The sequence below is a fragment of the Hemicordylus capensis genome, chromosome 13 (genome assembly GCF_027244095.1).
Source record: "Hemicordylus capensis ecotype Gifberg chromosome 13, rHemCap1.1.pri, whole genome shotgun sequence".
Taxonomy (NCBI): domain Eukaryota; kingdom Metazoa; phylum Chordata; class Lepidosauria; order Squamata; family Cordylidae; genus Hemicordylus; species Hemicordylus capensis.
In genome coordinates, this window is record NC_069669.1 from 5,987,239 (window position 1) to 6,012,504 (window position 25,266).

The window sequence follows — 25,266 nt, forward strand, 5'->3', positions numbered from 1 at the left end:
AGTCGACACCGGAGTCCAAGAAGGGCCTTCAGCCATGCACCTCATCCCTCCTGCATTTAAGAGACCTGCACGTCTTCTGTGCCGTCCTTCCCAGGCCATGACTTTTGGAGGACATTCCTGCCCATTTTCATTTCCATTCCTCTTACAAGATTGATAAAATCTTATAGGACTTTAAATGTTTTTTATGCTTTTCAAAGCTTTTAAAACACTCTTGCAAATGTGGCTGCTGCTGGCCTGATAGTCAGGACCTTAACAGCATGAGAACACACTGAAAACTGAAAGTCGTGCAATGCTATCACCTCTTTTCCACCTCTAGACCTTGTCAAAAACCACAGTGAGCATTTGTCCCCCAGATGGAACTGACCACCCCAACGGGCTCATGTACTATGTGTGCGTTAATTGCCTTGGGAGTGAATGGGATCAAGTGCTTGAGTTCTGTGTTTGAGATCCCTGACACATTATGTGCAAATGATAATACATGGAGAGGAGAGTTGGTCTTGTGGTAGCAAGCATGAATTGTCTCCTTTGCTAAGTAGGGTCCACCCTGGTTTCCATATGAATGGAAAGACTACATGTCTGAGCACTATAAGATATTCCCCTTAAGGGATGGGGCCGCTCTGGGATGAGCATCTGCATGCAGCAGGTTCCAGATTCCCTCCCTGGCAGCATCTCCATGATAGGGCTGAGAAAGATTCCTGCTTGCAACTTTGGAGAAGGTGCTGCCTGTCTGTGTAGACAATACCGAGCTAGATGGATCAATGGCCTGACTCAGTAGAAGGCAGCTTCCTACGTTCCTGGTTTTTAAAAGCACTTTTGTTTGGGTTTTATTCCCCAGTTCTGTTCTAGTCTTTGCTTCACTCTGTCCCTTTCCCTCTGCATCAGTTCACCAAAAGAATGGGAAAGAAGAAGAAACCGAAATGTGTTCTGAGCATAAGAATATTTGGGAACGAGCTCACCATTGTGGACTGTGGAGAGCTAAGAAGTCAGGCGAAACGCTACTACCTGAACTTGGCAGAGCTAGTGGTCAAGCTGCTCAAGGTAAGGGAAACATGAGAATGATGCCATTTGCGGGGGGACAAAGCACAATATGATGATCTGGTCCCAAATGTCCCATGTAAGACATCATGACAATGGCACCAACAAACCAGTGTTGATCTATCAATACTGAGGTGACCAACTTTTGCCCTCCAGCTGTTGTTGACCTGTAACTCCCCTCATCCCATCAGCTAATTTGGGGCCATAGCTAAGTGGAAGAGCATCCACTGAGCAGTCTGCTTAAGAAAGTTGTTGGATCAGCAGCACTCCATTACTGCTGCATTATCCAGCTCCTGTTGATCTCTCTTGGCGCTAGCCAAGGTGCTGACTCCTTGCACTGGGAGCTGTCCAAGGTGCTGGAACTCCTGTATCCCTTGACTCCAGCAGAAATCATGACTGCAGAGTGAGTGTCTGTATTTACACGATTGTCCTTCTCCAGGCTGGGCAAGAAAGAGAGCTGGTCTTGTGGTAGCAAGCATGAATTGTCTCCTTTGCTAAGCAGGGTCCACCCTGGTTTGCATTTTGAATGGGAGACTACATGTGAGCACTGCATGATATTCCCCTTAGGGCAGGGATTCTCAACGTGTGGGTCCCCAGATGTAACTGGACTTCAACTCCCATAATTCCCAACCAAAGGTCACTGGAGCTGGGGATTATGGGAGCTGAAGTCCAATCACATCTGGGGACCCACACGTTGAGAAACCCTGCCTTAGGGGATGGAGCCACTCTGGGAAGAGCATCTGCATGCAGAAAGTTCCAGGTTCCCTCCTTAGCATCTCCAGATAGGGCTGAGATAGACTACTGCTGGTAACTTTGGAGAAGCCACTGACAGTCTGGTTAGACAGTACTGAGCTGGATGGACCAAGGGTCTGACTCAGTATAAGGCAGCTTCCTATGCTTCTAACAGGTCAGGTCTGGACAGGTCAATCCAGTATGGCCAGATTAGGTTTGGCAAAGATCAATACAATGGGCAGGCACTACTAGTGATCAGGGGTTAGAGAGCTCCCAGGCGGGGTCCTAAGCACCCCCTCAGGAGAACTGCATGTTGCTTCAGCAGCAGCTCTCTCAGACTGAGGTCTTAAATCAGGGCTGCACTATTTCAGCCTTCCTGCAGATGTTGGACTACAGCTCCCATCGTATCTGACTATTGGCCACTTTGGCTGGAGATGATGGGAGCTGTAGTTCAGAAACAGCTGGAGGCCCAAAGTTGTGAAGCCCTGCCTTAAAAAGTCCTGCGCCCAGACTCCTGCACCAGGCTCCACCCCTCCTCTCCAGGAGCTGCTGAAATTTAAAGGGGAAGAGACCTATTCTACAGGTGCGGGCCTTTATGGTAAGGGAGAGTGTCTCTGCTGCTGCAGAGGGTTGACACTCGAGGGAGTCCTTGGATGTGGAGGACAAGGACTCCTCAGGAGGTGGCTGAGGCAGCCGCTCCAAGTGTTCCAGAGCCCACTCTGCTCCGCTTCCTCATCCCACAAACTCTCTGCATCTACCCCTGGCAAAGATGCCTGCAGGGTCAGCTTCATGACAAAGCCCCTTGATGCAGGGGCGTAGCAAGGTTGGAGTGGGCCCAGAGACGAGATTTTTAAATGCACCCCCCACTGCTTTCCTCTCCTTCTCCTGGCCCGATCTCTCTTCTAACTATCCCAACTAGTTACAACAAGGTGTAAATAACAGCAGAACCAACTAATACAAGGATTTAAGTCTGATATTTCATAATTATGCTACCTGGAAATACATTTCACTGAATACACACACACACACTTCACAATATATAGTGATATACATTTAATATTATATATTTGTGCTACTTTTAATGCCTAGAACACACTAGAAACACTAGAGGTAAGAATGGTTATGCTGCTTAGCTAGATAGATGCTAAGATACCATGAGCTAGATAGATGGGGAGCCGGGGACAATGATCTTGTGACTCACCTCTTGGGGAGGCCCCTCAAGGCAGCGGGCCCCGAGATAAATGTCTCCCCTTGCCCAATAGTAGTTACGCCCTTGCCTTGATGGCTGCTCATCCATCTCCAACAGGGCCAAGAAGTCCAGTTTAATAAAAGGCTGAGTCTGGGAAGGGAAGAGCTGCTGTTCCCAGCCATCTCGGGACTGCCAGTCCTTCTGGCTCTAAACATCTCGGCAGCAGTCAACGTGACCATCAAAGGCAATATGGACTTCAAGCAACGGAACCATTTCTTCATCAACGGCTACATCAAGCCAAGGTATAAATCTGGCTTTTTAAAAAAATGGATGCTTTTGATGCAGGGCTGTTCCAAAGGTTTGATTTTCACAGAAATTGTACTCTCTGGCTGAATTGGTGGATCTGGTGTCTATCTTATGTTTCTTTTTTAGATTGTAAGCCCTTTGGGGACAGGGAGCCATCTTTATTTATTTATTTATTTCAACGTCTCTATGTAAACCGCTTTGGGAACCTTTGTTGAAAAGTGGTATATAAATATTGTTTGTATTTGTAAAGTTTTATTTATGGTAATTTTAATGCTTTCTTACATGATTTCTAGGTTTTAGTTATTGTTTGATTAAATTGTAAACCACCCTTAAATTGACTGATATAAAAATATGATAGATAGCTGGAGAGCTCGCTGGAGAGATAGAGAGATAATGGAATCTGTCTTTCTGTGCCCTTTATTTCACAGTGCTAACCTTCAGATTTCTGCCCAGATGGGAACGGTAGGCATGCTGGGGACAAGTGGTTTGACCTGGGCCAGCGGAATCAGGTCGTCAACTGGCCTTGATGGAGGGATCCAGGTGAAAAGGGGGAAAGAGTTTAAGGTCTTTTTGAATACTCCTGAAGACTCTATGGAAATGGTGTATTTCAGGTAAAACCTATTGGGAATTTGCATGCCTAAAGGTGGGCCAATCTGGGCATTGGACTTCAGTTCCAGTAATCCCTGGCTGTTGGCCGCTGCGACTTGGGATGATTGGAGCTGTACTCTAATGACAGCTTTAAAGCCTCAGGTTGGTCATCCCTGATCAGTGCTCATTTTCTAGGATATGATAAACCATTGGGGGAAAATTCCTTAACCATGCAAGTTCTGCATTTGAATGCTGTGGTTAGAATGATTAGCAGTGGTTCTTTAGTATCACGGGTCCGAAGGATTTCTCAGCACTGCTACCTGAGATAGGGCTGGTTCAGATGTCACTGAACCTGTGTTAATTCTAATGCTGTTGCTGGTGTCTGCTTTAGCTTGTGAGCCCTTTGGGGACAGAGAACTATCTCTCTCTCTCTCAACTGCTTTGATAATTTTTGTTGCTAAGCGGTTTATAAATATTCATAGTAGTAGTGGTAGTAGTATTTGCTTCTGTGAACCCAAGATCTGAATCTGAGGGTTGGAGTGAGTTTCAAATCTTGGGTTCTCTGAAGCAAGTAGGTTAGAATCAACCAAGACTGGTCGTGATGTCTGAACCCACCAATCTTCACTTTTAAGGGGGCAGGAGAGAGAGAGAGAGAGAGAGAGAGAGAGAGAGAGAGAGAGAGAGAGAGAGAGAGAGAGAGAGAGACAGAGAGAACCAAAGCCTGACTAGATGGGCTGGGAGGACTCCACTCCACGTGCTGACACCGACTGAGGCTCCATTTGTCAAGCACACAGGACAGGGCCTTTTCATTGATTGCCCCAGGCTGTGGGACTCACCCATGGTTGGGATTCACATGGCTCTCTCTCTCCTGGCCTGTTGGAGAAATCTGAAGACCACCCTTTTAAAACAGGCATCTCCCTGGCTTTCTTTGTAATGTAGCTGCGATTTTTGTTTTAGCAGTGTACTTTTATTGAAGTTTTATGACTGTTTTTCTTGTTTTCCACCCTGGGGTCTTTGGGCAAAGGTATAATTTATTTATTTAATATTTATAGTATAAAAGTATAAATAATAAATAGAATAAAATAGCCCTTGGACAGCTGCTGTAATGGGCAGAAAAGGGACAGCCCCCCTCCCCACCAGAGCAAATATAAGAGACCACAGTAAAAGAGACGACCTCTTGGCTTCGTTGCCAGGATTGATGGGATTGCATTGTTAATTGACATCAGGGGCCAGGCCTGGAGCTTTTTTAAAAAAAATTTTTTTTTAATGCAGAGGGTTATAAATCTCTAGAAAATGGGAAGGAATACTATAAAAGAGAGGGTATCTGTTGCTGCTCATAGTGCTTTCCCAGCACTGCTAAGAAACTGTAACCACAGCCTACTTAGCTTAAAAAATGCTTCCAGCCCAAACACGTCACTTGGGGAAGGACCCAACGCAGCCTCTCTCTCTTTTTTTTTTTTTGAAGCAAGCAAGCAAGCACTGGCTAGAAACAGAAGGAAGCCAGTCCAGTGATATATGTATATTTTTAAATGCTAAAAGCTGCTTAACAAACTGCGTTGCAATGACTGCCTTCACTTCTTTATTACAGCTCCCAACTGTACGTAATGACCGTGGATGGAAGGGAACCTGTTGATCATTTCCCTGGCCATGTCGAAATGAAATCATGCACAAATGAGGGAGGTAAGGTGTGTGGAATAACTAAGTTGGGTCTGGCAGGCACCTAGGAAACTGCCTTCTACCCAGTCCGACCGTTGGTCCATCTAGCTGAGCATTGTTTCCACTGGCTGGCCGCATCTCTCCAGGTAGGGCTGGGAAAGACAGGGATCTTTCCCAGCACTGCCTGCAGAGGCCAGATATTGAACCTGAAACCTCCTGTAAACAAAGCAGACACTCTGCCACTGAACTATGGCTTTATGCCCAACATAGGAAGCTGCCTTATACTGAGTCAGACCATGGCTCCATCTAGCGCAGTATTGCCTGCACTGACTGGCAGAAGCTCTCCAAGGCTTCAGGCAGGAATCTCTCCCAGCTTTATGCCAGGGATTGAACCTGGGACCTCCTCTATTTGGAGGCCCCCTGCCTCTGAGCCTGGAGGCAACCTATAGCCATCCAGACTAGTAGACCTTGATTGGCTTATCCTCCATGGATTTTTACAATCTCCTTTCAAAGCCATCCAAGCCAGTCCACCATCACATCCTGTGGAAGAGAGTTCCACAGATTAACAAAGTGCTGTGTGGAAAAAGTACTTCCTTTCGTCCATCCTAAATCTCCTGCCAATCAGTTCCATTGGATGACCCCTGGTTCTAGCATTGTTGGAGAGGGGGGGAAATCCATGTCTGAATTATGCTGACTTTTAAAAATGTGTGTTTTTTTTAAAGTAAGAACATTTGGTTGAAACAAATTTGACTGCAATGAATTTGGAGTAGGCTTTCTCGAGAATATCATCCTTGCACAAGTCTATCAAAAAATTGGTTGTGAGAGAACACCTACCCCCAGCACTGATAGAAGTTGAAAAGCTCAGAGGTCCTTGATCACAGTATACCTTTCCTGTCTCTCCCTGAGCATTTGTATTTGCCACTGACAAATTCCGGGCCGGCTGGCATTACTGCACATGTGGAAGACAGCCCTGGTGGTGCTGTACAAGTCCGCAACTGCACAACTAAGAACAGTGTCCCTCCACTGCACAGTGCCTTGTACATTGGAAACAACACACACAGAGTGTACATTGCTTCCAAAGTAATTTCCTTTGCAGAAGTGCATGCACACTGCTTTAAGTAGTTGCACAATGGTGCTCTTGTGTAATGCTGCCAGCCTGGCTTCCACATGCTCAATAGTGCCAGCCAATCAGGAAAGCGGGCATTACCCTGTACATCATGTCGGTCAATATTTTCACTAACCAGACGAAATTCTCATCCCACCCCCTTTCCCCCCCTTTTCACTAGTATCCAAGATGTTTGGCTGGCAGTTGTGCTCTGAGATTTCTTACCCGAATGAGGATACTACTGGATTTTTCATCTTCCCATTCCACGGACCAATAAAAGTAGCCATGACATTGGCGAAGAAGGACAGGAGCTTACACCAATACTTATTGAAAGCAGCATATAATTATATTTCTCAGGTTTGTTCCCTATTGTTCAAACAATCTGTGAACATAGGAAGCTGCCACTCTGGGAAGAGCATCTAGGTTCCAAGTTCCCTCCCTAGCTTCTCCAAGATTTGGCTGGGAGAGATTCCTGCCTGCAACCTTGGAGAAGCCGCTGCCACAGGGGCGTATCTAGGGTGGGGCAGGCAGGGCACGTGCCCCGGGCGCCACTTGAAGGGGACGCCATTTCTTAAAATTATTTTTTTTTAAAGGCCAACAAAAACAAAATGGCCACAGCATATGCTCAAACGGCCTCTGTGAGGCCCTAGGCCATGCCTGGTCATTTTGTTTCCAGCTGCCATTTTTTTTGAAAAACATTATTTTAAAAAATGGCCACTGCACATGCTCAAATGGTCCCTGTGAGGCCCTAGAGGCCAGCGGGGGAGGGGGAACCTTTGTAGACCCCCCCCACGGCATTTAGGAAGCCCCCCAAAGGGGCTACAGGTTAAAAAAATAAATTTAATATAATATAAGTCACTGTACACATATTCAGATTGGCACTATGTACAGAGAATCAGGGCTTGTGAATACTGAGCTGAAGCTTATGAGCTAGGATTGTATTCATTTGCTCTTACTTTGCTTCTTATGATAAGTTAGTTAAATGTGATGTCAATAATATTAATGGTGAGTTTGTCTTTGAATCAGTGTGAAATCCTTAGTATTAAGGCCCACTGGGAGTTTCTTGCTCTCTTTCTCTCATTTTAACTGTCTTTCTGAAATACTAGAATATGTTCCAAGCAGTGACACAGTTTACTCTGCGTATCCTTTAATTATTTTCAGAGTATCTGGGAAAAGTCAAATTCTCCACTGATTTTTAAAACTTATGTAATAGTGATGCTACAATGCATAGTAGAGAATTAGACAGGCACTTCTGTTTAGTTTTCCAAGTACACCTCCACATAGTATTTGGGTATTTCATGAACCCCAGCATACTGAAATTTGTAGTTTTCCAGCATTTTTTGGTTTGGCTATGTCCACTGCTAAATAGTTTTTGAAATATTAAAAGATTAACGAGCTTGACTTGTATTTTTCAGTTGATATTATGTTAAAGTTATCTGAAAGGTGGGTGTCAGATGTTTGGATAGGGGGTGCAATTTCAGTACTTGCACTAGGCACTATTTTCCCTAGATACGCCTCTGCGCTGCCAGTCTGTGAAGACAATACTGAGCGAGATGGATCTATGGTATTTCTCAGTATATGGCTGCTTCCTATGTTCCTATGCAACAATGTATTGGACCGGACAGCTAGCCTCATGCAAGAAGACATTTGTGATGAGGATTCCAACCACTTCACAGACTCCTCATTGTCCAAATCTCCAAATTGGGACACAGTCATGTCAGTTCATGTCAGTTTGATGTAATCTCACTCTCTCTTCCCTAGAAAGGCTCTTGGATCCCAAATGAAGCGGGCTTCCATTTCTTTATTGGGACTCCACAATCAGAACTCAAAAGAGATGTTGCTGTTGACTTGTATTTTAACATCCCCCAGAAGACATTCAGAATTGAATTTATTCAGCCCATGAAAAAAATCCAGATGAATGGTAAGAGCTTTTGAGGGGCTCGAGCTCCAGTCCAAACCCATCTGGTGACATTAGCAAGAGGCTTTTTGTTAATTGTAGATTTGGGGAAGGTTGTTCGGGTGCTCCAGAAATTCCAGATTGCTCTGACATCCAAAAAGATAGGGGAATTTGTGGTCCAGTCCAAGAGTGGGGCAGTCACACCCTCAAGGAAGTCCTCATTGCTCAGGGACTCCTAGCCTTTGCCCAATCAGGACAGCAACAGCGAAGGCCCGCCCCTGAGTAGCCAATGGATGAACTGGTAGCAACGGCAGATGGACCTCTCAGTAGGCAGATGATCTCAATAGGTGTCAGGACTCATAATGGAAAAGGCATTCTCTTAAATACCCTGGGTCTAAGCTGTATAGGGCTTTATAGGTACTTTATATTTTGCCCGGAAACATATTGGTAGCCAGTGTCGGTCTTTTAATATAGGTAAAATGTGGTCTCATGTAGCCAAAGCAGCATCAGCGGTTTTTTAAAGGCAGACCACTGGGCTGCAGCTCCATTCTGGGCTGAGGGAACAAGTAGTGCAAATAATGGATAGGCTGGATAGATTTGATGTCCAGCTCTTTAGCATGTGGCTATCACTGGCCTAGAGTCGAAGCAACAAAAATTAAGCTCTCTGTGTCCATTTCTATATCTGTCAGGAAAAATTGAAGCCTCAAGAAACTCACGTGTCGGACACTTGGAAATGATCCTAGATGACAAAGATGCCTATTATGTTAAGGTAGGTGTCCTCATCTGATTACAGAACCAAAATATTTTATTAACGTGGTACACAGAAAGGAACAGGATGATGCCATTTTCACAGGGCCATAGAGCTGTACAACCTGATTGTGCAGAGTCCTTCATTTTGAGGGCCATAATATATGGAGAGACAGCATGGTGTAGTGGTTAGAGCGCTGGACTAGGACCGGAGAGACCCGAGTTCAAATCCCCATTCAGCTATGATATTTGCTGGGTGACTCTGGGCCAGTCACTTCTCTCTCAGTCTAACTTACTTCAAAGGGTGAGTTAGATCTTTCTGTGCCCGGATGGGGTTACACTCCCCCAGAAAGAGCAGGTGAGCAGCTTGGGAGTACTCCTGGACCCAGGCCTCACCCTGATATCTCAGGTGGAGGCCATGGCCAAGAGTGCTTTCTATCAGCTTTGGCTGATTCGACAGTTGCGCCCATTCCTTGAAGAGGATGACCTCAAAACAGTGGTGTATCAGCTGGTAACCTCCAGGCTTGACATTGCAATGCACTCTACATGGGGCTGCCTTTGTACGTAGTTCGGAAATTTCAGTTAGTTCAAAATGCGGCAGCCAGATTGGTCTCTGGGGTAACCTGGAGATACCATATTATGCTTGTCTTGCAACAGTTACACTGGCTGCCGATACGTTTCCAGGCAAAATACAAAGTGCTGGTTATTACCTTTAAAGCCCTAAACGGCTTAGGTCCGAGTTATCTTAGAGAGATAGATCCCCACAGCACATTAAGGTCATCTGAGGAGGACTGTCTCCAGTTACCACCGGTGTGTCTGGTGGCGACTCAGAGGCAGGCCTTCTCTGTAGCTGCTTCTGCACTGTGGAATGCACTCCCGGCAGAAATCCATAATTTGAGTTCATTATTGTCTTTCAGCAGAGCCTTTAAAACCTATCTGTTTTGCGTGGCCTTCCAGGGTTTTTAAATTGTTGTAAACTGTTTTAAATTGTTTTAAAATTGCCCTGGTCTTCCGGGGCTTTAAACTGTTTGAATGTTTAATTGGTTTTATTCTGTTTTTATAGTTTTGATTTTAATTGATAACTGGTTTTAATTGTTTTTATTTTGTTGTAAACTGCCCTGAGCCATTTTTGGAAAAGAGTGGTATATAAATCTGATGAATGAATGAATAAAATATATCGGTACAGGTTAAAACAGATCTGCAGACTGTAAGCGGAGAACAGAGATACACAACCCAACTGGAAGCAAAGCTGCGAAAAAGTGGGAGTCCCATCATTCTTTCTGGAAACGTCACAAAGCAACCTGGCAAGAAAATGGCACTTTCAATATCCTTGATCAACTTACTGAAGGATGCAGCTTTCCTTTCGGGTAAGAATTTGCCACAGGCTCACTGGGTTCCATATTGAGACATGGGTCTGTGTGTGACTTTTTTCAGGGACCACAGAGTTGGTGAAAGGGTGGAGCCAGAATTCTGGTGGGCTCCATCTACTTCCTCACAGGGTGCATGGTGACTACCATCCATTGGATCCTTCTCAGGTATTGCAGACCCATTGGCCATTGTGGCTCGGATGATGGGTGTTGTCATGGGAGGAGGGAGGTCAGCGGTGGTCCGGGTTCGGCCACGGCAGCAGCCCCCCTAGCCCCGCCCCCTGCACCTGACAACAGACACAGGGAGTGTTTAGCCACACCCCCATATCTGACGTCAGATGCTGGGGCATGGTTTAGCTGCCAAATGAGGCCGCATGGCCCCATTTGAGAGTAAGATCGGCCCACGCTGCATTGGCAGCATGGCCAGGAGTGGTTCTCCCTGCCTTTTAAAGGCAGGGAGAGTTGCTCTGATCTGGGCCAGTCTTACTCCCAAACAGGGCCATGGGGAGCTACTTTGCCACTTCTGTGCCCCTCCTTTTTTTCTGGTGCCACCATTGCAGGCGAGAGATGAAGGCATGCCCTCTCTCCTGCTGTTGCTTCCCAGCAACTGGCATTCAGAGGCCTCCTGCCTCTGAGCCTCAGGTAGCCTATAGCCATCAAGATTCGAAGACCTGGCTTCCGTGGAGTTGTCCATGCCCCTTTTAAAGCCATCCAAGCTGGTATGGATGCATCCACTGGATCCTGTGACAGAGAATCCCATCGATTAAAATTATATGCTGTGGTGAAAAATTACTTCTCGGTTGCTGAGGCCAGGGACATCTCCAGAACCTTCCTTTGGGGACCCAAGCTGGAGAATCATTGTGTCACACCTAAATTTTTTGAAGTAGTGTTGAAGTTATGTGAAATTGCAGCTCCTCCACTTAAACTAAACTCTTGGCTGTTTCTGCAGGCTTGGGTTCTGGGCACCTTCTACACAAAATAGTTAATATCTTTAACTGAAAAAGGGAGGCGATCTGGTCTTGTGGTAGCAAGCATGAATTTCCCCCTTTGCTAAGCAGAGTCCACCCTGATTTGCATTTGAATGGGAGACTATATGTGAGCACTGTGAGATATTCCCCTTAGGGGGTGGGTCTGCTCTGAGCATCTGCATGCTCAGAGGCACTCTTACCCCTGAATTTCTGGGCCAAGTTCCAAGGCCTCCACAGCCCCAGGGGCCCCCCAAATCCTCTTTAGTCTGTCCTGGGTGGTGTGGTCACCTGGCGGAGCATGATAGTGCTTAATTTGAAAGGGAGGAGGGCCTCCAAAGGCTGCTAGCTCCAGGCTCCAAAATTACCTAGGTGCACCTCTGTGCACGATCGCATGCAGAAGATTCCATGTTCCCTCCCTGGCATCTGCAAACAGGGCTGGGAGAGACTCCTGCCTGTAACCTTGGAGAAGCTACTGCCAGTCTGTAGACAATCCTGAGCTAGATGGACCAATTATCTGACTTGGTAGGAGGTAGCTTTCTATGTTCCTATGTTTATGGTACTGATCAGTTGTGATGTTTCCTCTTGTTTCTGTAGTCTGTTTGGAGAAAAAGAACGAGGATAAGCTGAGGCAGTACTCATTGGAAGGAGAAACCCACATTCCGGGCGTTCTTGGGTCTCATGTCATTGGGCTTCTGCAACAACGAGGACATCTATGGTCAAATGCCCTGAGAGTTAAATATGGATTGTTTGGTACTCAGTTATTCTTCTGTACTAAAACACCTTCATGCTCTAGGGCTGGGTTCACACAATCACAAGTATCCTGGTTAAAAAGTTAATCAGGATTACTGAGCCCAGAGGAGCTGATTGTGTGAATCCAGAATTTCAGGACCATCCTGGCCAGATTGCTCTGGATAACCAACATTTAAGCTGGATAGATAACTAGGATTCAATCCCAGAGCTTTTCCAAAGGGTGGATGAACAGAGCCCCACTACACTTAGGCTTGGGCGGAGTTCATGCAAGGGAAGCATTTACAGCTACACGTACAGCCAATGGCATTATTCAGCTTTGCTCCTGACGAGCTGCAGTGACTGCACATTATATGCATCCGGGAAAAGTAGCACTTTGGTTAAGTGCTCAAAATGGCTTAACCTGAAGCACTTCCTGCTGCTGCAGCAAAACCGCCCATCTGGGGAAGCTTATTGTCATCTCTCCTGGTTAAATTCTGGTTATCTAACGAAGACAAAAACAAGTGACAACTCAAGCAACAGCCACTGTGGGTGGGGTGTGGGGGGAAGCTAATATGCTGGGCTGAACAGAGACAGTTGCTCTCCCTCTGCTAAAACGTAGGACAGCCACTGTTATATTATATCTAGTAATCTTTTGTGTTTTGTTGTTTGGATGTTTGCCCCAGTTGGGGATCCTGTAGAGGGGGTGTGGGATTGCCTCTGTCAATCTTCAGATAACGTGTGAGTCCCGTATTGTCAGTATTGGTTACATCTTAGTGCTGCAAACGCTGAATAATTCCATTTTTCAAACTTGGCATTTTCCGTCCTGTGCACACATGTTTCACCTGGAGCAGGAGATGCAAAAAACCTTCAGCATGAATGCAACATGGGTCAGATGTTAAAAGTGGGAAACGGCCCACATGATACCTACAGACTGGATCTGGAACATGAACTTTACTGCACTCAGATTCTAGCATATAATCATAAGGTAAAGACTTTGATCTGCTCACCTGTAGAGTTGTGAATCCTGGTTAACGGCACTGAAATCAGATTTCCAGTATGACTTTTCCTCACTTCTCTTAAGCATATTTTGTCTTACGTCTATGTGCAGCCTTGCTCTCTTTGCCTTCTACTAGGGGTGTGCATGCACGACTGTGAGGCGGGTCTCACGATCCGTGAGACCCGCTTTTGTTAAAACTGTGGGAAGAGCGGGCTAAGCCCACTCTCCCCGCAGACGAGCGGGCAGGCAGGGGTGCTTCTGCACCTGTGGAGGAGTCTCCTGTGGTCTCCCGTCCCTCACCAGCCTCCCATGGTCTCAAACGGCTTATTTTGGGCCATTTTTGGCCTATTCTAGACTTCTGTGCGCTGGCAGTGGCCATTTTGGAGGCCGCCGCACATGCGCGCTGGCCATCTGTTTGCCCCTCTCCCTGGCATGCCCTCAGAATGAGAGAAATAATTAAGAAAATAGGGAGGGGGTACTGGGGGGCCCCTCAGAAGCCCCCCAGTACCCCTGGATTCTTTGAACCCATCCACTCAATTATAGCTACACTCCTTGCAGAAATGACACCAGGAGTGACACTGGAAGTCACTTCTGGCCTCTCAGGAACCAGAAGTAGCTAAAAATATCTGGAATTTACCTCTGTGGAAATTGAAACCAGTTCCCTATGACCTGCCCGCGAATGCCAGAGTCTGTGAACGGAGAACCTGCAAATAACGAGACTCTCCTGTATTCTGTTTCTTTTTCCTTTTTCTCCTCCGTTTCTTTTCTTTTTTTAAACCCACCAACTTTCTTATTAAACTCTGAAGTTTAACAAAAACTTAGTGTCTGCTGCACAATTTTTGTTTGCACCGGACAAAATGTTTCCAGCTACATGTTAGAATAAACCTCGAAAGGCTGCCATTTTACATGTTTGCTGTAAAATATAACCATAAATTTTCTGGGGAGGGGAATTGATATTCTTTGCAGAAAGTGAATTGGGATCTTAGATCCCTGCTGGAGCTCTGGGTAAGAAACTTGAACTATTTAAAAGAAAATGGAATCATAATATTAGCAACAATAACCATAAGGATAGGAGTTTCTTTTCTGCAGGTCAGTTTGCATCACGAAGAATCTGCACCTCAACTTTACTCCAAACTGGAGGTGAACTATGGAAAACACTGGGATGAAATCAACAACAAAAGAAGAGTGTTGATCAGCCAGACGTTTAAGAATAATTCTTACGCATCTCTGGCAAGCTATTTCATGGAGGTAATACAAGATGAATGCTGCTAGCAATGGCATGGTTTCCATCAGGGATGTTATTAGGGGGTGGTCCATGGGGCACGGACCCCCAGTGAATGCCTCAGAGCCCCGAATCTCGTCGGCCACCTCCCTCCTCCATGACTTCTTCCGGAAAGGAATTGCAGCAGTGGAGGCGACCACGCAGAGCATAAGAGACAGTACCTCCTGGCCTCACCTAGCTCTCTGTGCTTCCACCTTTGTGGATGCTGTATTATAATATTAGAGACTTTAAAGAACATGCATAATTATTCTTGGGGGTTAGTTATCATAAATGGGCTGTGAGTCCGGACCCTGGCTCTTTTAAGTAACTAGCAATGCCCTGGTTGCCATTAAAACATCTCTCTGTCATGTACCGGTTGCAAGGAGCAACAGCAGGAGGGAGGGCATGCCCTCAACTCCTGCCTGTAGGCTTCCAGTGGCATCTGGTGGGCCACTGTGGGAAACAGGATGCTGGACTAGATGGGCTGATCCAGCAGGGCTGGTCTTATGTTCTCACTTAAGCAAGCTACTTGCTTTCAGCCTTCACCTCCCACCTGCTCCACTTGCAATATGGGAACAATGGAACACCCTCCCCAAGGATTCCACCACTGTCCTGTGCTTCCTATGCTCATTGATGGGAGCTCTGCATCGGATCAGAACAATAATCGGATCCGATTCAATACAGTCCCTATAGGCAACATTTTAATCATAGCATTCTGGATGCAAAATTGCTAACAGCAGCAGCACCTGATACGATACTTTCTGTATCAGACTGTATCAAACTCAATCTGATGGTCGGGCGGCGGTTTATATGGTTCTCTCTGTTACTGATGATGTCACAAAACTTGCTTGAGGTCGAATCTAGTGATGAGCTATATATGATGAGCTATATATGGAAAATAATGGAGGGCGAGAGAGAGCAGTGATGTGATTGACATCAGACATCTCTGTTTCAATGCCTCATTGTTCCAAGCATGCTGCAATTGTTTCATCTCTCTTCCAATCAAGTAGGTGTGCACGGACAGTTCAGTGCCAAACTGGTTCAGAGGTTCACTCCTCACCAGATTCCCCTTTACAAGTCTTGCCGGAACCGCTGAACCGGTTTGATTGAACAGAGTGGAGCAGCCGGTCAGTTTGATTGAACCAGTTCATCCAAACATGGTTCAGTTTGAATTGATTCGAATTTGAACCGAACCATGTTTGTTGGTTTTCTGCACACCACTACAATCATGGTGCTTGAGGGGAGGGACATAGATTTGTGTATGTGCATACATCTGCTGCCCCCAATATATGTCCCTGAGGGTCCCTGAGGGACATATTTTAGAAGAGCATCTGGGGCAGCAGAGAGAAGAGTGGAAGAGGGGAAAAACCATTGCCTGTTCTGATAGAAGGGTTGCATTAGTCTGGATGCTGCTCAAGAAATTTTCTTCCATATGAAATCCAGCTTTTTGTTTTCTAAGTTTACAGTTCAAGTGCTTGAAAAGCAAGTGGATTACAGGACTCAGTTCCAGCACACACATTCCACAATGAGTTACGTGGAAAGCAGCACCAGCTTTAAGGTGCAGTATACCAACTATATGCCATTTGTGGCCGAACTGCAGTGGAAGGATATGTCCAGGTATCATCTGAAGAAATGGGAAGGTACGCTCAGCCCCCAAGACGTCTCCGTTTTCCAGTCTGAAAAGCAGCTGGGTGGGGATGTGAAGGTTTCTGCAAAATTCTGACCTGCTAAAATGAAGAAAGACGTAAGGTTGTCATTCCCTTCCTGAATGTTTTAATCAATTTATTTTTGAGTTTGAATCAATTTAGTTTTCATTTTATTTTTTGAGTTTGAATCAATTTATTAATCAATCTGCACCGACTTGCATATAAAACAATGGTTATCCAAATGGCAGTCATCTATGGTGAAAATGTATATTCTTGCGGAGTTGTGTCTGTGCAACTGCACACAAAGTTCTTTCCACAGAAGTTAAGATCATTTTTTAGGATATGTTCTCCCACATTCCACAGAACCACCACTTTATATTAGGAGAGGAGAGCTGGTCTTGTGGTAGCAAGCAAGAATTGTCCCCTTTGCTAAGCAGAGTCTGCCCTGGTTGCATCTGAATGGGAGACTAGATTTGTGAGCACTGTAAGATATTCCCCTCCGGGGATGGAGCCACTCTGGGAAGAGCATCTAGGTTTGAAGTTCCCTCCCTGGCAGCATCTCCAAGACAGGGCTGAGAGAGACTCCTGCCTGCAACCTTGGAGAAGCTGCTGCCAGTCTGTGTAGACAATACTGGGCTAGATGAACAAATGGTTTGACTCAGCAGAGGCCAACTCTCTGGCCAGCCCCCCCACTTCTCCCCCCCCCCCCCACCGTACTGTCTAGCTGGCAGAGGAGAGAATACAGGCCCTCACTCCCCTAGCTAAGTTCCTGGGAGCTATAAGAGGGAGCCATCATCCAGCCAGTGGGCCCCATCGATCAATGGATCCACACTGTTTCCTTTCTTTGTAGGCACCTTCAACATGGACACACCCTGGCTGTATCTGTACATAGCTCACAAATTACAGCAACCCCAGCGGTCTGCTTATTTATCTACTGTGGAGTTTACGACTGGGAAAGCCCTCATTGTCAAAGGCCTGGTGGTGGAAATCTTCTGTAAAAACAAAGATAACGAAAAGGAAGCGCGGATTCGGATCCATACGCCGACTACTACCTACCTGCGGGTTAGTTGCTTTGTACTATATACCAGTTGGAGGGGAGCAACAACAGGAGAGAGGGCATGCACATACCTCTTGCCTGTGGGTTTCTCAGAGGCATCTAGTAGGCCACTGTGTGAAACAGGATGCTGGACTAGATGGGCAGCTTTGGGCCTGATCCAGCAGGTCTGTTCTTATGTTCTTATGTACTACTACTACTACTACTACTACTATGAATATTTATATACCGCTTTTCAACCAAAGTTCTCAAAGCAGTTTACACTGAAAAAAATAATACATACATAAGATGATCCCCTGTCCCCAAAGGGCTCACAATCTAAAAAGAAACATAAGGTAGACACCAGCAACAGCCACTGGAGGGATGCTATGCTGGGGATGGATAGGGCCAGTTGCTCTCCTCCTGCTAAATATAAGAGAATCACCACTAAAGGTGTCTCTCAGCTCAGTCAGTCAGGGTTTGTAATCCTTGCCTTGGTGGACCTCCATGTTTTTTCACCATCTGCTATTGTAGATTCCATGACCATGTGTGGTGTACCACTGAGCAGGGTATTTATGAACTGGGGTTATCCTCATTATCATTATTATGGTACAAAATCTATTTATTTATTTATTTATTTATTTATTTATTTATTTGAGTTATATACCACCCTTCCTATAGTGGCTCAGAGTGGCACATAAGATACATAACAAAATCAAAAACCATTTAAAAACAGATTAATACAATTACAGTTAAAACTAGATCACATTAAAACTAGATATCATAAAAGCCAGGCTAATCTTCTCCTACCTTAGTTCAGGAGCTGCAAACACTCCCAATATTTAATTGTGGGTTAGATAAAAGCAAGATTAGGAACATAGGAAGCTACCTTCTACTGAGTCAGACTTAGTTTCCCAGAACGGCCCCATCCCCAAGGGGAATATTTTGCTGTGCTCGCACGTCATCTCCCATTCAAAATAGAGTTGCTATGCCCCCCAAAATTCCAGGTTTCACCCAGGTTTTTAGCATCTCACACAGATTGCATAGCCCACCCAGATTTGCCCGGATTTCAGCTTTCATTAAAAAAACAAAAAGCTAAGCTCTAGCCCTTGTAGAAGCAGAGTTATGGACGTGCAGTGACTATTCTACTCAAAAATTATTTTCAAGCCAATTTACATAATATGCAAATAAGGCACCCGGAATTGGAAAGCCAGAATATGGCTTTGACCAGCCCTGGCTCGATAAATGCGACACGGCAATTGGGAGGGGCTGACACAGCAGTATAGCAGATTACCAAGCAAGCCCACGTGAGGGGAAGGAAAATGCTGAATCATCCCCTCCATGCTTTCAGAACAAAAACTTTCCGAAAGTTTCCTGTATTCCTAGTAGTTTATACGCTGCCACCACACCCAATTATCAACATTTTAATGTCCCCTGGTCTTCGGTGAAATTCCAGGGAAACTCTCTTTCTCTTACTATTGGAAAAGTACAAAAACCTTCTACGTGCAAGCTTACATGCGGTGAGAAAACTGGTCAATTTGCTGAACATAATGAGGCGTGTTGCACCAGAGGAAAAGCCCCCTTTCCCTGAGTTAAAAATCCACTCAGAGAAGCTTGTAAAATGTAAAGAACAGAAAGTAAAAAAACTTTATTCAAAATACTACAGACAGCTTCCATCTGAGGCTCTCTCAGCTTTTAGTTACAGGCAAAAATACTCAGTAGGTTACAAGAATACTTCAAAAAGCACCCCAGATGATATTGGGGCAGCATACTTTAAAAACTGTGGTTACCCAGTTGCAAAGAACATGGATATAAGAAAACATAAAAGTATATTTAAAATGTGCTGGTCTTTGACTGTAAATATTAAAGATTGATTGATTGATTGTATCTTTAAAAGCTTACAGAGTCTTTTACAGCATGCTAGTTGGATGGGTGCAGACTCAGCTTTTCTTAGTTTAGTTGCGTTACAGGTAAACAATAGAGCACATTCAGGGATATACAGAGCACACAGAAAAAAATATAAGTTTCTGACACAAAATCTGACTATCAAACTGCTCCCTAGGCTGAATCCCCCTTTCCTTGCAAACTCACCGAACACCTGATGAGAGTCATGCTTCCTGCAATCCTGTCTCTCAAGGATCTACAGAGGTCCTTCCATGAGAGAATTCTCCAGGCTAGCTTTTGACCATTAGATAGCAAAACTCCATTGCTCCTCACTGAGCCTTCCTCCTGACCCTCTCTTACCTGCAGCATAGCTGCTTCTAACAAAGGAAGCCTTCTCTTCCTCCTCATGGTTCCCTAGGTCCCACCCACCTGGTGTACTGATTGGCTGAGCCCTGGGGGTAACCAGCCTGTCAGTCAAGACAGGGTTCACTTCCGCTTTACTCTTTAGGGTTTAGATCTTCCAACCAGTTCTATGAATCACTCGATGTATCTGCTCCTTTTTATTCCAGATGCTTGTCATTTGTAAATATCCTTCTTGCCTCCCAGGTATCTGGGGGTATCTGAGTGTTCTGTGGTAGAAAGAATGAGGGATCTAAAATGCATAATTTAACTCCCAGGCAGTCACAAGCAATCGTCTTGAAAGAGATTTTCTGCACAGCCAAAGTGAAGTGGTGTCTATATGGAACCAGCTGGTCAAGAATGAGATTCACGTGGAAAACAGGGAACAGGCCAAGTTTCTTCATTTCAAGATAAAATCTGCAAAGCATGAATGTAATATGACAGCTGCTTACTTCCACCTGGAGGCGGTAAGATGGCGAGATGTACAGGTTGACCTTTCTAGGCTGTGTGATGTCGCTCTTCAGAATGCCTGAACCACCATGCTGACAAAGCCTTGGTCAAGACCATGACCAGACATTACCCTGGGGAAAAGTCATACTGAAAGGTCATCGAGATGCCCTTTCATGAGGCGTGGTGAGGCAATTGCCTCAGGTGGCAGGCTGTTGGAACATCAGCAGGGTGGCAAGATGCTCAGGTGCATAGCTAAGGGAGACTGGGCTTGTGTTTGTTCCTCTCTCCGGTGGCCCCTTGCATGTGGCAGCCACACACCCCACATGTGGCACCCAGAAGGACCTGCAAGGCCAGTCGGGAGCTCATTTCCCAGCTACCGTTGTTGTTAGCTGAGTGTTTTCTTTGTTCTTTCCCCAGCGAGGGGGGAATGAAGAAAACACCCAGCCGATAATGAAGCTGGCTGGGAGTGGGGCTGACTGGAGCTCGGGAGAAGTGGAGAGGGGTAAGCCAGTCGGCTCTCAGGAGCTGGGTGGCGTGAGTTATTTGAACCTGTCTGCCCAATTAGGGCTCCGCTTCTGAGCTCTTTGGGACAGAGCTGACTCTTGCAAACTTTGCAAGGATTGCCTTTCCCCTGAAGGGTTTTTTCCTTAACATGTTCATGAAACTGCCCCCCTCTTGCCCACAGGGCTTTCGGTTATGGGAGTCCTTATTTCCAGCTCTTTTGGAAACAGATGAACTATTTTCTAACTGTAATGGTTAGGATTTGCATTTTTCATCTCCTTTGTTTTGTATTAGGGGTGTGCATGAATGGTTCGTGCCGAACTGGTTTGCGCCGAACCGGTTCACCTCAAACTGGGGCCAGTTCATTGGTTCGATTGCAGACCAAACTGGGGATGATTCGGTCCATGATGGAACCGAACCAGGCCCAGTTTGTGTGAATCTGTTCGGTACAATAATGGGGCTGGGAGCGGGCGGGGAGCAAGAAAGCTGCTTACCTGGCCACACAAATGGCTTCTGCACGTGGAGACCAGAACTGAGCCAGCACTGAGTTGGTGGTTTGATAAAAGGGGGGGGGGGAACGTGCTGCTTGGCACCTCTGGGAGGGTGAGCGGCAGTGCCACCAGTCACACCAGCCATGTTAGCAGCTTACTTACTCACTCGCCACCCCCATCTAGCTGCCCCTTACCCCTGAAAGAGTCCCCCACCTCCTGTACTTGTAAAGAGGACTCCTCACTGCATTCCCCTTTAAAAGTATATCCTCCAAACCGGTTCGGTCCAGTTCGATAGTCGGACCAGACCCAATTCGGGCAGATACGGAAGCAGACTGAGCCAGGTCGGTTTGAATCTGGTTTGGATTCAAACCAAACCAGCCAAACCGGTTCTATGCACACCCCTATTTTGTATGCAATAATCTTGTATTTTCTTAATTTTTCTCCTTGTTCGTAATATTGCTTGGACATCCCAATGATGCCACTTTTCCAATCACAGCCTAAAAAGACAAATGTCTCTGTGGGGGTTTTGTGGACAGACCACAAGACTCTGCCGGTTGTGCTACAGCTTCAGGCTCAGATAGAAGAAGTGAGGAAGGAGAAGATGCTGTACCAAAAATGTGGGACCCTCCACTTCAGGTATTGTAACTCCCTCTGCCATTTTATCACTTTGCGTAAGCAGAATGAACAGGTATTTTCTCTGTCAATGAAAAACAGCTGCAAAATAATCAAATAAAATTCCTCACTTAGCACTCGGAGGAAGGACCAGTACTCAGTGGTAGAGCATCTGCATTGCACTTTGAAGGTCCCAGGTTCAATCCCTGGCAGCATCTCCAGGAAGGGCTGGGAAAGACTCCTGCCTGAAACCTTGGAGAAGCCACTGCCAGGCAATACTGAGCTCGGGGGACCGAGACAGCAAAGGAAAAGGAGGGAAATGTAGGCAGAGAAAAGCAGGGGAAGAATATGCGAAAATTGGATATATATATTGAATATGCAATAAATCAATCAATAAAATTGTTTCCTTATATCCCAGGCATCCATTTAAACTGCCCATTCCACAAAGCTTCCTTCTCCAAGAAACCTTTACTGTGAACAAAAAGGAGAAGCATTATTTCTTGGAAACCAAAGTTTTGATCAATGGTCTGGAAGAGTCAGTTCAAACTCTCACGCTTGGTTATGAGGCTGAAAATCCACATGTAAGTGACACTGCAGGAAAGATTTCCCCTGCAACCTCAGTAGTGATGCAGTTATGAAATGAGTCGCTTGCAGCTCTTCACTGCGTCTTGTTTCCCCCCGGTTCCAGATCTGTGCTGGGTTGACTCATCCTTACAACAGCGAGATTTTCCCGCAAAACGTAGACGCTTGCGCAACTACTCGGAATCTCAGCAGTGTAAGTAAGTTTGAGGAGGAGGTGGAAACATAAGAAGAACCCAGCTGGATCAGGCCAGAGGGCCATGTGTTTATTTATTTGTTTATTTGTTAAATTTATACCCCGCCTTTCATTAAGAAAATCTCAAGGCGGCTCACAATAAAATGTAAAAACACGATTATAAAAAAGGCACATTAAAATATTGGGCTAAAAAGTATAAAAACAGATCTGATTAAATAATAATAATAAATTAAAAACACAAGCATAAAAAACAGTACAATGTAGGCCAGCATCCTGCGGCCAACCAGGTCCGTAGGGGATATGCACAAAACTGGTTTGCCCGGTTCAGTTCAAATCTGAGCCAGAGTTGAACCAGACTGGGCATGTTCAATTTTGCCCCCTTCAATGGGGGACCTGGCTTGGCTGGATTTTATTTTATTTTATTTTATTTTATTTTATTTTATTTTCTGATCTGGCCAAAATTCCAACCCAAAATTCCAACCCACAGGCTAAATGTGAGGTTGAAGCAACCTTGAAGATCAATAAGAAAGATGTACTCAGCATCCTAGGCAAGTACCAGAACAAATCCAGTGGGGCCAGTTCCCATCATCTAGGACAGGTGGAGATGACTCATTCATTCCAGGTATTGAATGTTGAGGAAGGTTCCACTTTACATTTCTCTCTCTTTCCCTCTTTTTAGCCTACTTTCAATATTTTTTGCATTGCCAAAGAAACAAGTCCTTGTCCCCAAGGGCCTCCCAATCTAAAATGAAACAGAAGCAGTGTCAGGGATGCTATGCTGGGCTGGATGGGGACAGAGAGCCACCCTTTTAAAAGGCGTCACTTTTGGTTAGCAGGGCCCTCAAAGATGTGTGTAATTAGTCAGAACAGATCCATTGACACCTTCCTTCCATGCATATATTGTATTTATGGAGGGAGGAGGAAGATTATGCCACCTCCGCGCATTCAGATGTATAGTAGCTGGGAAAGGGATTTCAGTGAACATACAGTTGTAAGCACACTGTATGCACATAAGCTCTTCTATGTGAACATGAAAGGTTAGAACATAAGAACAACCCTGCTGGATCAGGCCCAAGACCCACCTAGTCCAGGATTCTGTTTCCCACAGTGGCCTAACAGATGCCAATGAGAAGCCCACAAACAGGAGATTAAGGCATGCCCCCTCTCCTGTTCATGCTCCCCTGCAACTGGTATTCAGAGCATCCTACCTCTGAGCCTGAATAGCCTAGTGCCATAAAGACTAGCAGCCGCTGATAGACCTGTCCTCCGTGAATTTATCCAAGCCCCTTTTATAGCCATACAAGCTGGTGGCCATCACCACTTCCCAGGGCAGATAATTCCACTGATTAATTATGTGCTGTGTGGAAAAAGTACTTACTTTTGTCAGTCTCAAATTTCCTGGCAATCAGTTTCATGGGACGACTCCTGGTTCTAGTGTTCTGAGAGAGGGAAACATTTCTCCCTGCTGACTCTCTCCACACCATGCATAATTTGATAAACCTCTCTCACATCTCCTCTTCATCACCATTTTTCTAAATTAAAAAAGATGTCCTTTGTTAATCCAAAGAAAGGATCTGTTAATCACGTTTTTTTCTTCTTCCTACTACTAGCTCATGTTTCCACAGTCAGTAACCATGAACGGGGAACTATTTTCGAAGGAAACTAAGGTGGAGGATTTTGACTGGGGTTTGATGATAAAAGCTACAATTGACAGAAATAATAGTTCACAGGTCAGATTTCATTCTGCTGTTTCATTCAGTGCCATGTGGAGATGCTATCAAATCTGTTTCATCAATGCAAAAACATGTCATTTACAATAGTAGCCTATTAGACCTTGGCTAAAGTGAAAAGTTTCACACTTGGCTAAGTGTGAAAAGTTTCAGCAACCTATTTTGGGTTCGGCCCACTATGAGCCGTTTTGACCCCTTTTCACCCGATGTGAAGTGTCACCTTTTGGGGCCAAGGTGAGAATGAAGTAAAACAAACCAGGCCTAACCCTTCAGCCCCTCAAGTCCCATTTCAAGTCCCCTTATCCCTTGCAACCCACCTCTCAAACTACTTCCCAAGACCAGCAGGCACAAAGAGAAAAGGCTCTAGTAGGTAGGGATGTGCATGGAACCATTTTGGCCAGTGGTGACACAAATGGTCTCTCTGCGTGTGCAAAGGTCACGAAAATGGCCTCTGTGCAAGTTCAGAGGCCTGAACCAGGCCATAGCTGGTTCAGGCCTGGGCTGTCATTTGGGAGGCCAGCAGGGGGCTTAGAGGAGCTCCTACTGCCTCCGATGCTTCTTTGCCCCCTCCGCCGCGGCCTCCTCTAAAGGTATGGAGGCTGATGGAGGCCGCTTTCTCTTGCTACCCCTCCCCCGCTTGCCTTTACCATTAAGATTCGGGGTGCCCCCTTTACAAGTATACCCGAGCTGGTCTACAAACCGGTTCTTAGAACTGAGGGCCGGTCTGGTTCGGACTCAGAGCACCTGAACCGGACTGGTTCGATGTCGAGCCCGGCTCGAAGTGAGCTGGCTCATACATCCCTATTAGTAGGCTGTTCTTGTCCTTTTTAGTCAACTCTGTGTTTAGACTGTAATTCTAGGTCATCTTTTTCATATAATGGGCCATCACATAACTTTTTAACATCTCTTGTGCTACCAGTTTAGTGCTCACCTGAACGGATCAGACACTCGCTTTGGACTTTATTCCCAGCTTTCTCACTGGAATCAGTCATACTTTGTGCCGAGTTTTCAGGTACTGAGATTTATATTCATGTGAAGATTCCCTCCCTACAATATTTGCATTGAGTCTCATCTCCTTCTGTTCTAACTTTGCTTTGCTAAACAAAACAGCACACTGTTATCTGTCATGCAACCCAGCTTTTCTTAGTGGTACAAAAAGAAATGTCCC

General features: G+C 45.6%; 1 protein-coding gene across 1 annotated transcript in view; it reads left to right on the top strand.

The window, feature by feature from the left end:
* The window catches only part of LOC128336575 (uncharacterized), a 90,613-nt gene that overhangs the window by 22,545 nt on the left and 42,802 nt on the right, over positions 1-25,266 (top strand). The window contains exons 16-33 of the mRNA XM_053276452.1: positions 883-1,038; positions 3,074-3,258; positions 3,691-3,873; positions 5,439-5,530; positions 6,793-6,968; positions 8,373-8,532; positions 9,198-9,277; positions 10,442-10,622; positions 12,185-12,340; positions 13,171-13,304; positions 14,406-14,564; positions 16,037-16,217; positions 17,074-17,285; positions 20,407-20,491; positions 21,518-21,617; positions 22,012-22,174; positions 22,282-22,368; positions 22,856-22,990. Coding sequence (XP_053132427.1) covers positions 883-1,038; positions 3,074-3,258; positions 3,691-3,873; positions 5,439-5,530; positions 6,793-6,968; positions 8,373-8,532; positions 9,198-9,277; positions 10,442-10,622; positions 12,185-12,340; positions 13,171-13,304; positions 14,406-14,564; positions 16,037-16,217; positions 17,074-17,285; positions 20,407-20,491; positions 21,518-21,617; positions 22,012-22,174; positions 22,282-22,368; positions 22,856-22,990 — 2,625 coding nt within the window. The remainder of the gene's footprint in view (positions 1-882; positions 1,039-3,073; positions 3,259-3,690; positions 3,874-5,438; positions 5,531-6,792; positions 6,969-8,372; positions 8,533-9,197; positions 9,278-10,441; positions 10,623-12,184; positions 12,341-13,170; positions 13,305-14,405; positions 14,565-16,036; positions 16,218-17,073; positions 17,286-20,406; positions 20,492-21,517; positions 21,618-22,011; positions 22,175-22,281; positions 22,369-22,855; positions 22,991-25,266) is intronic.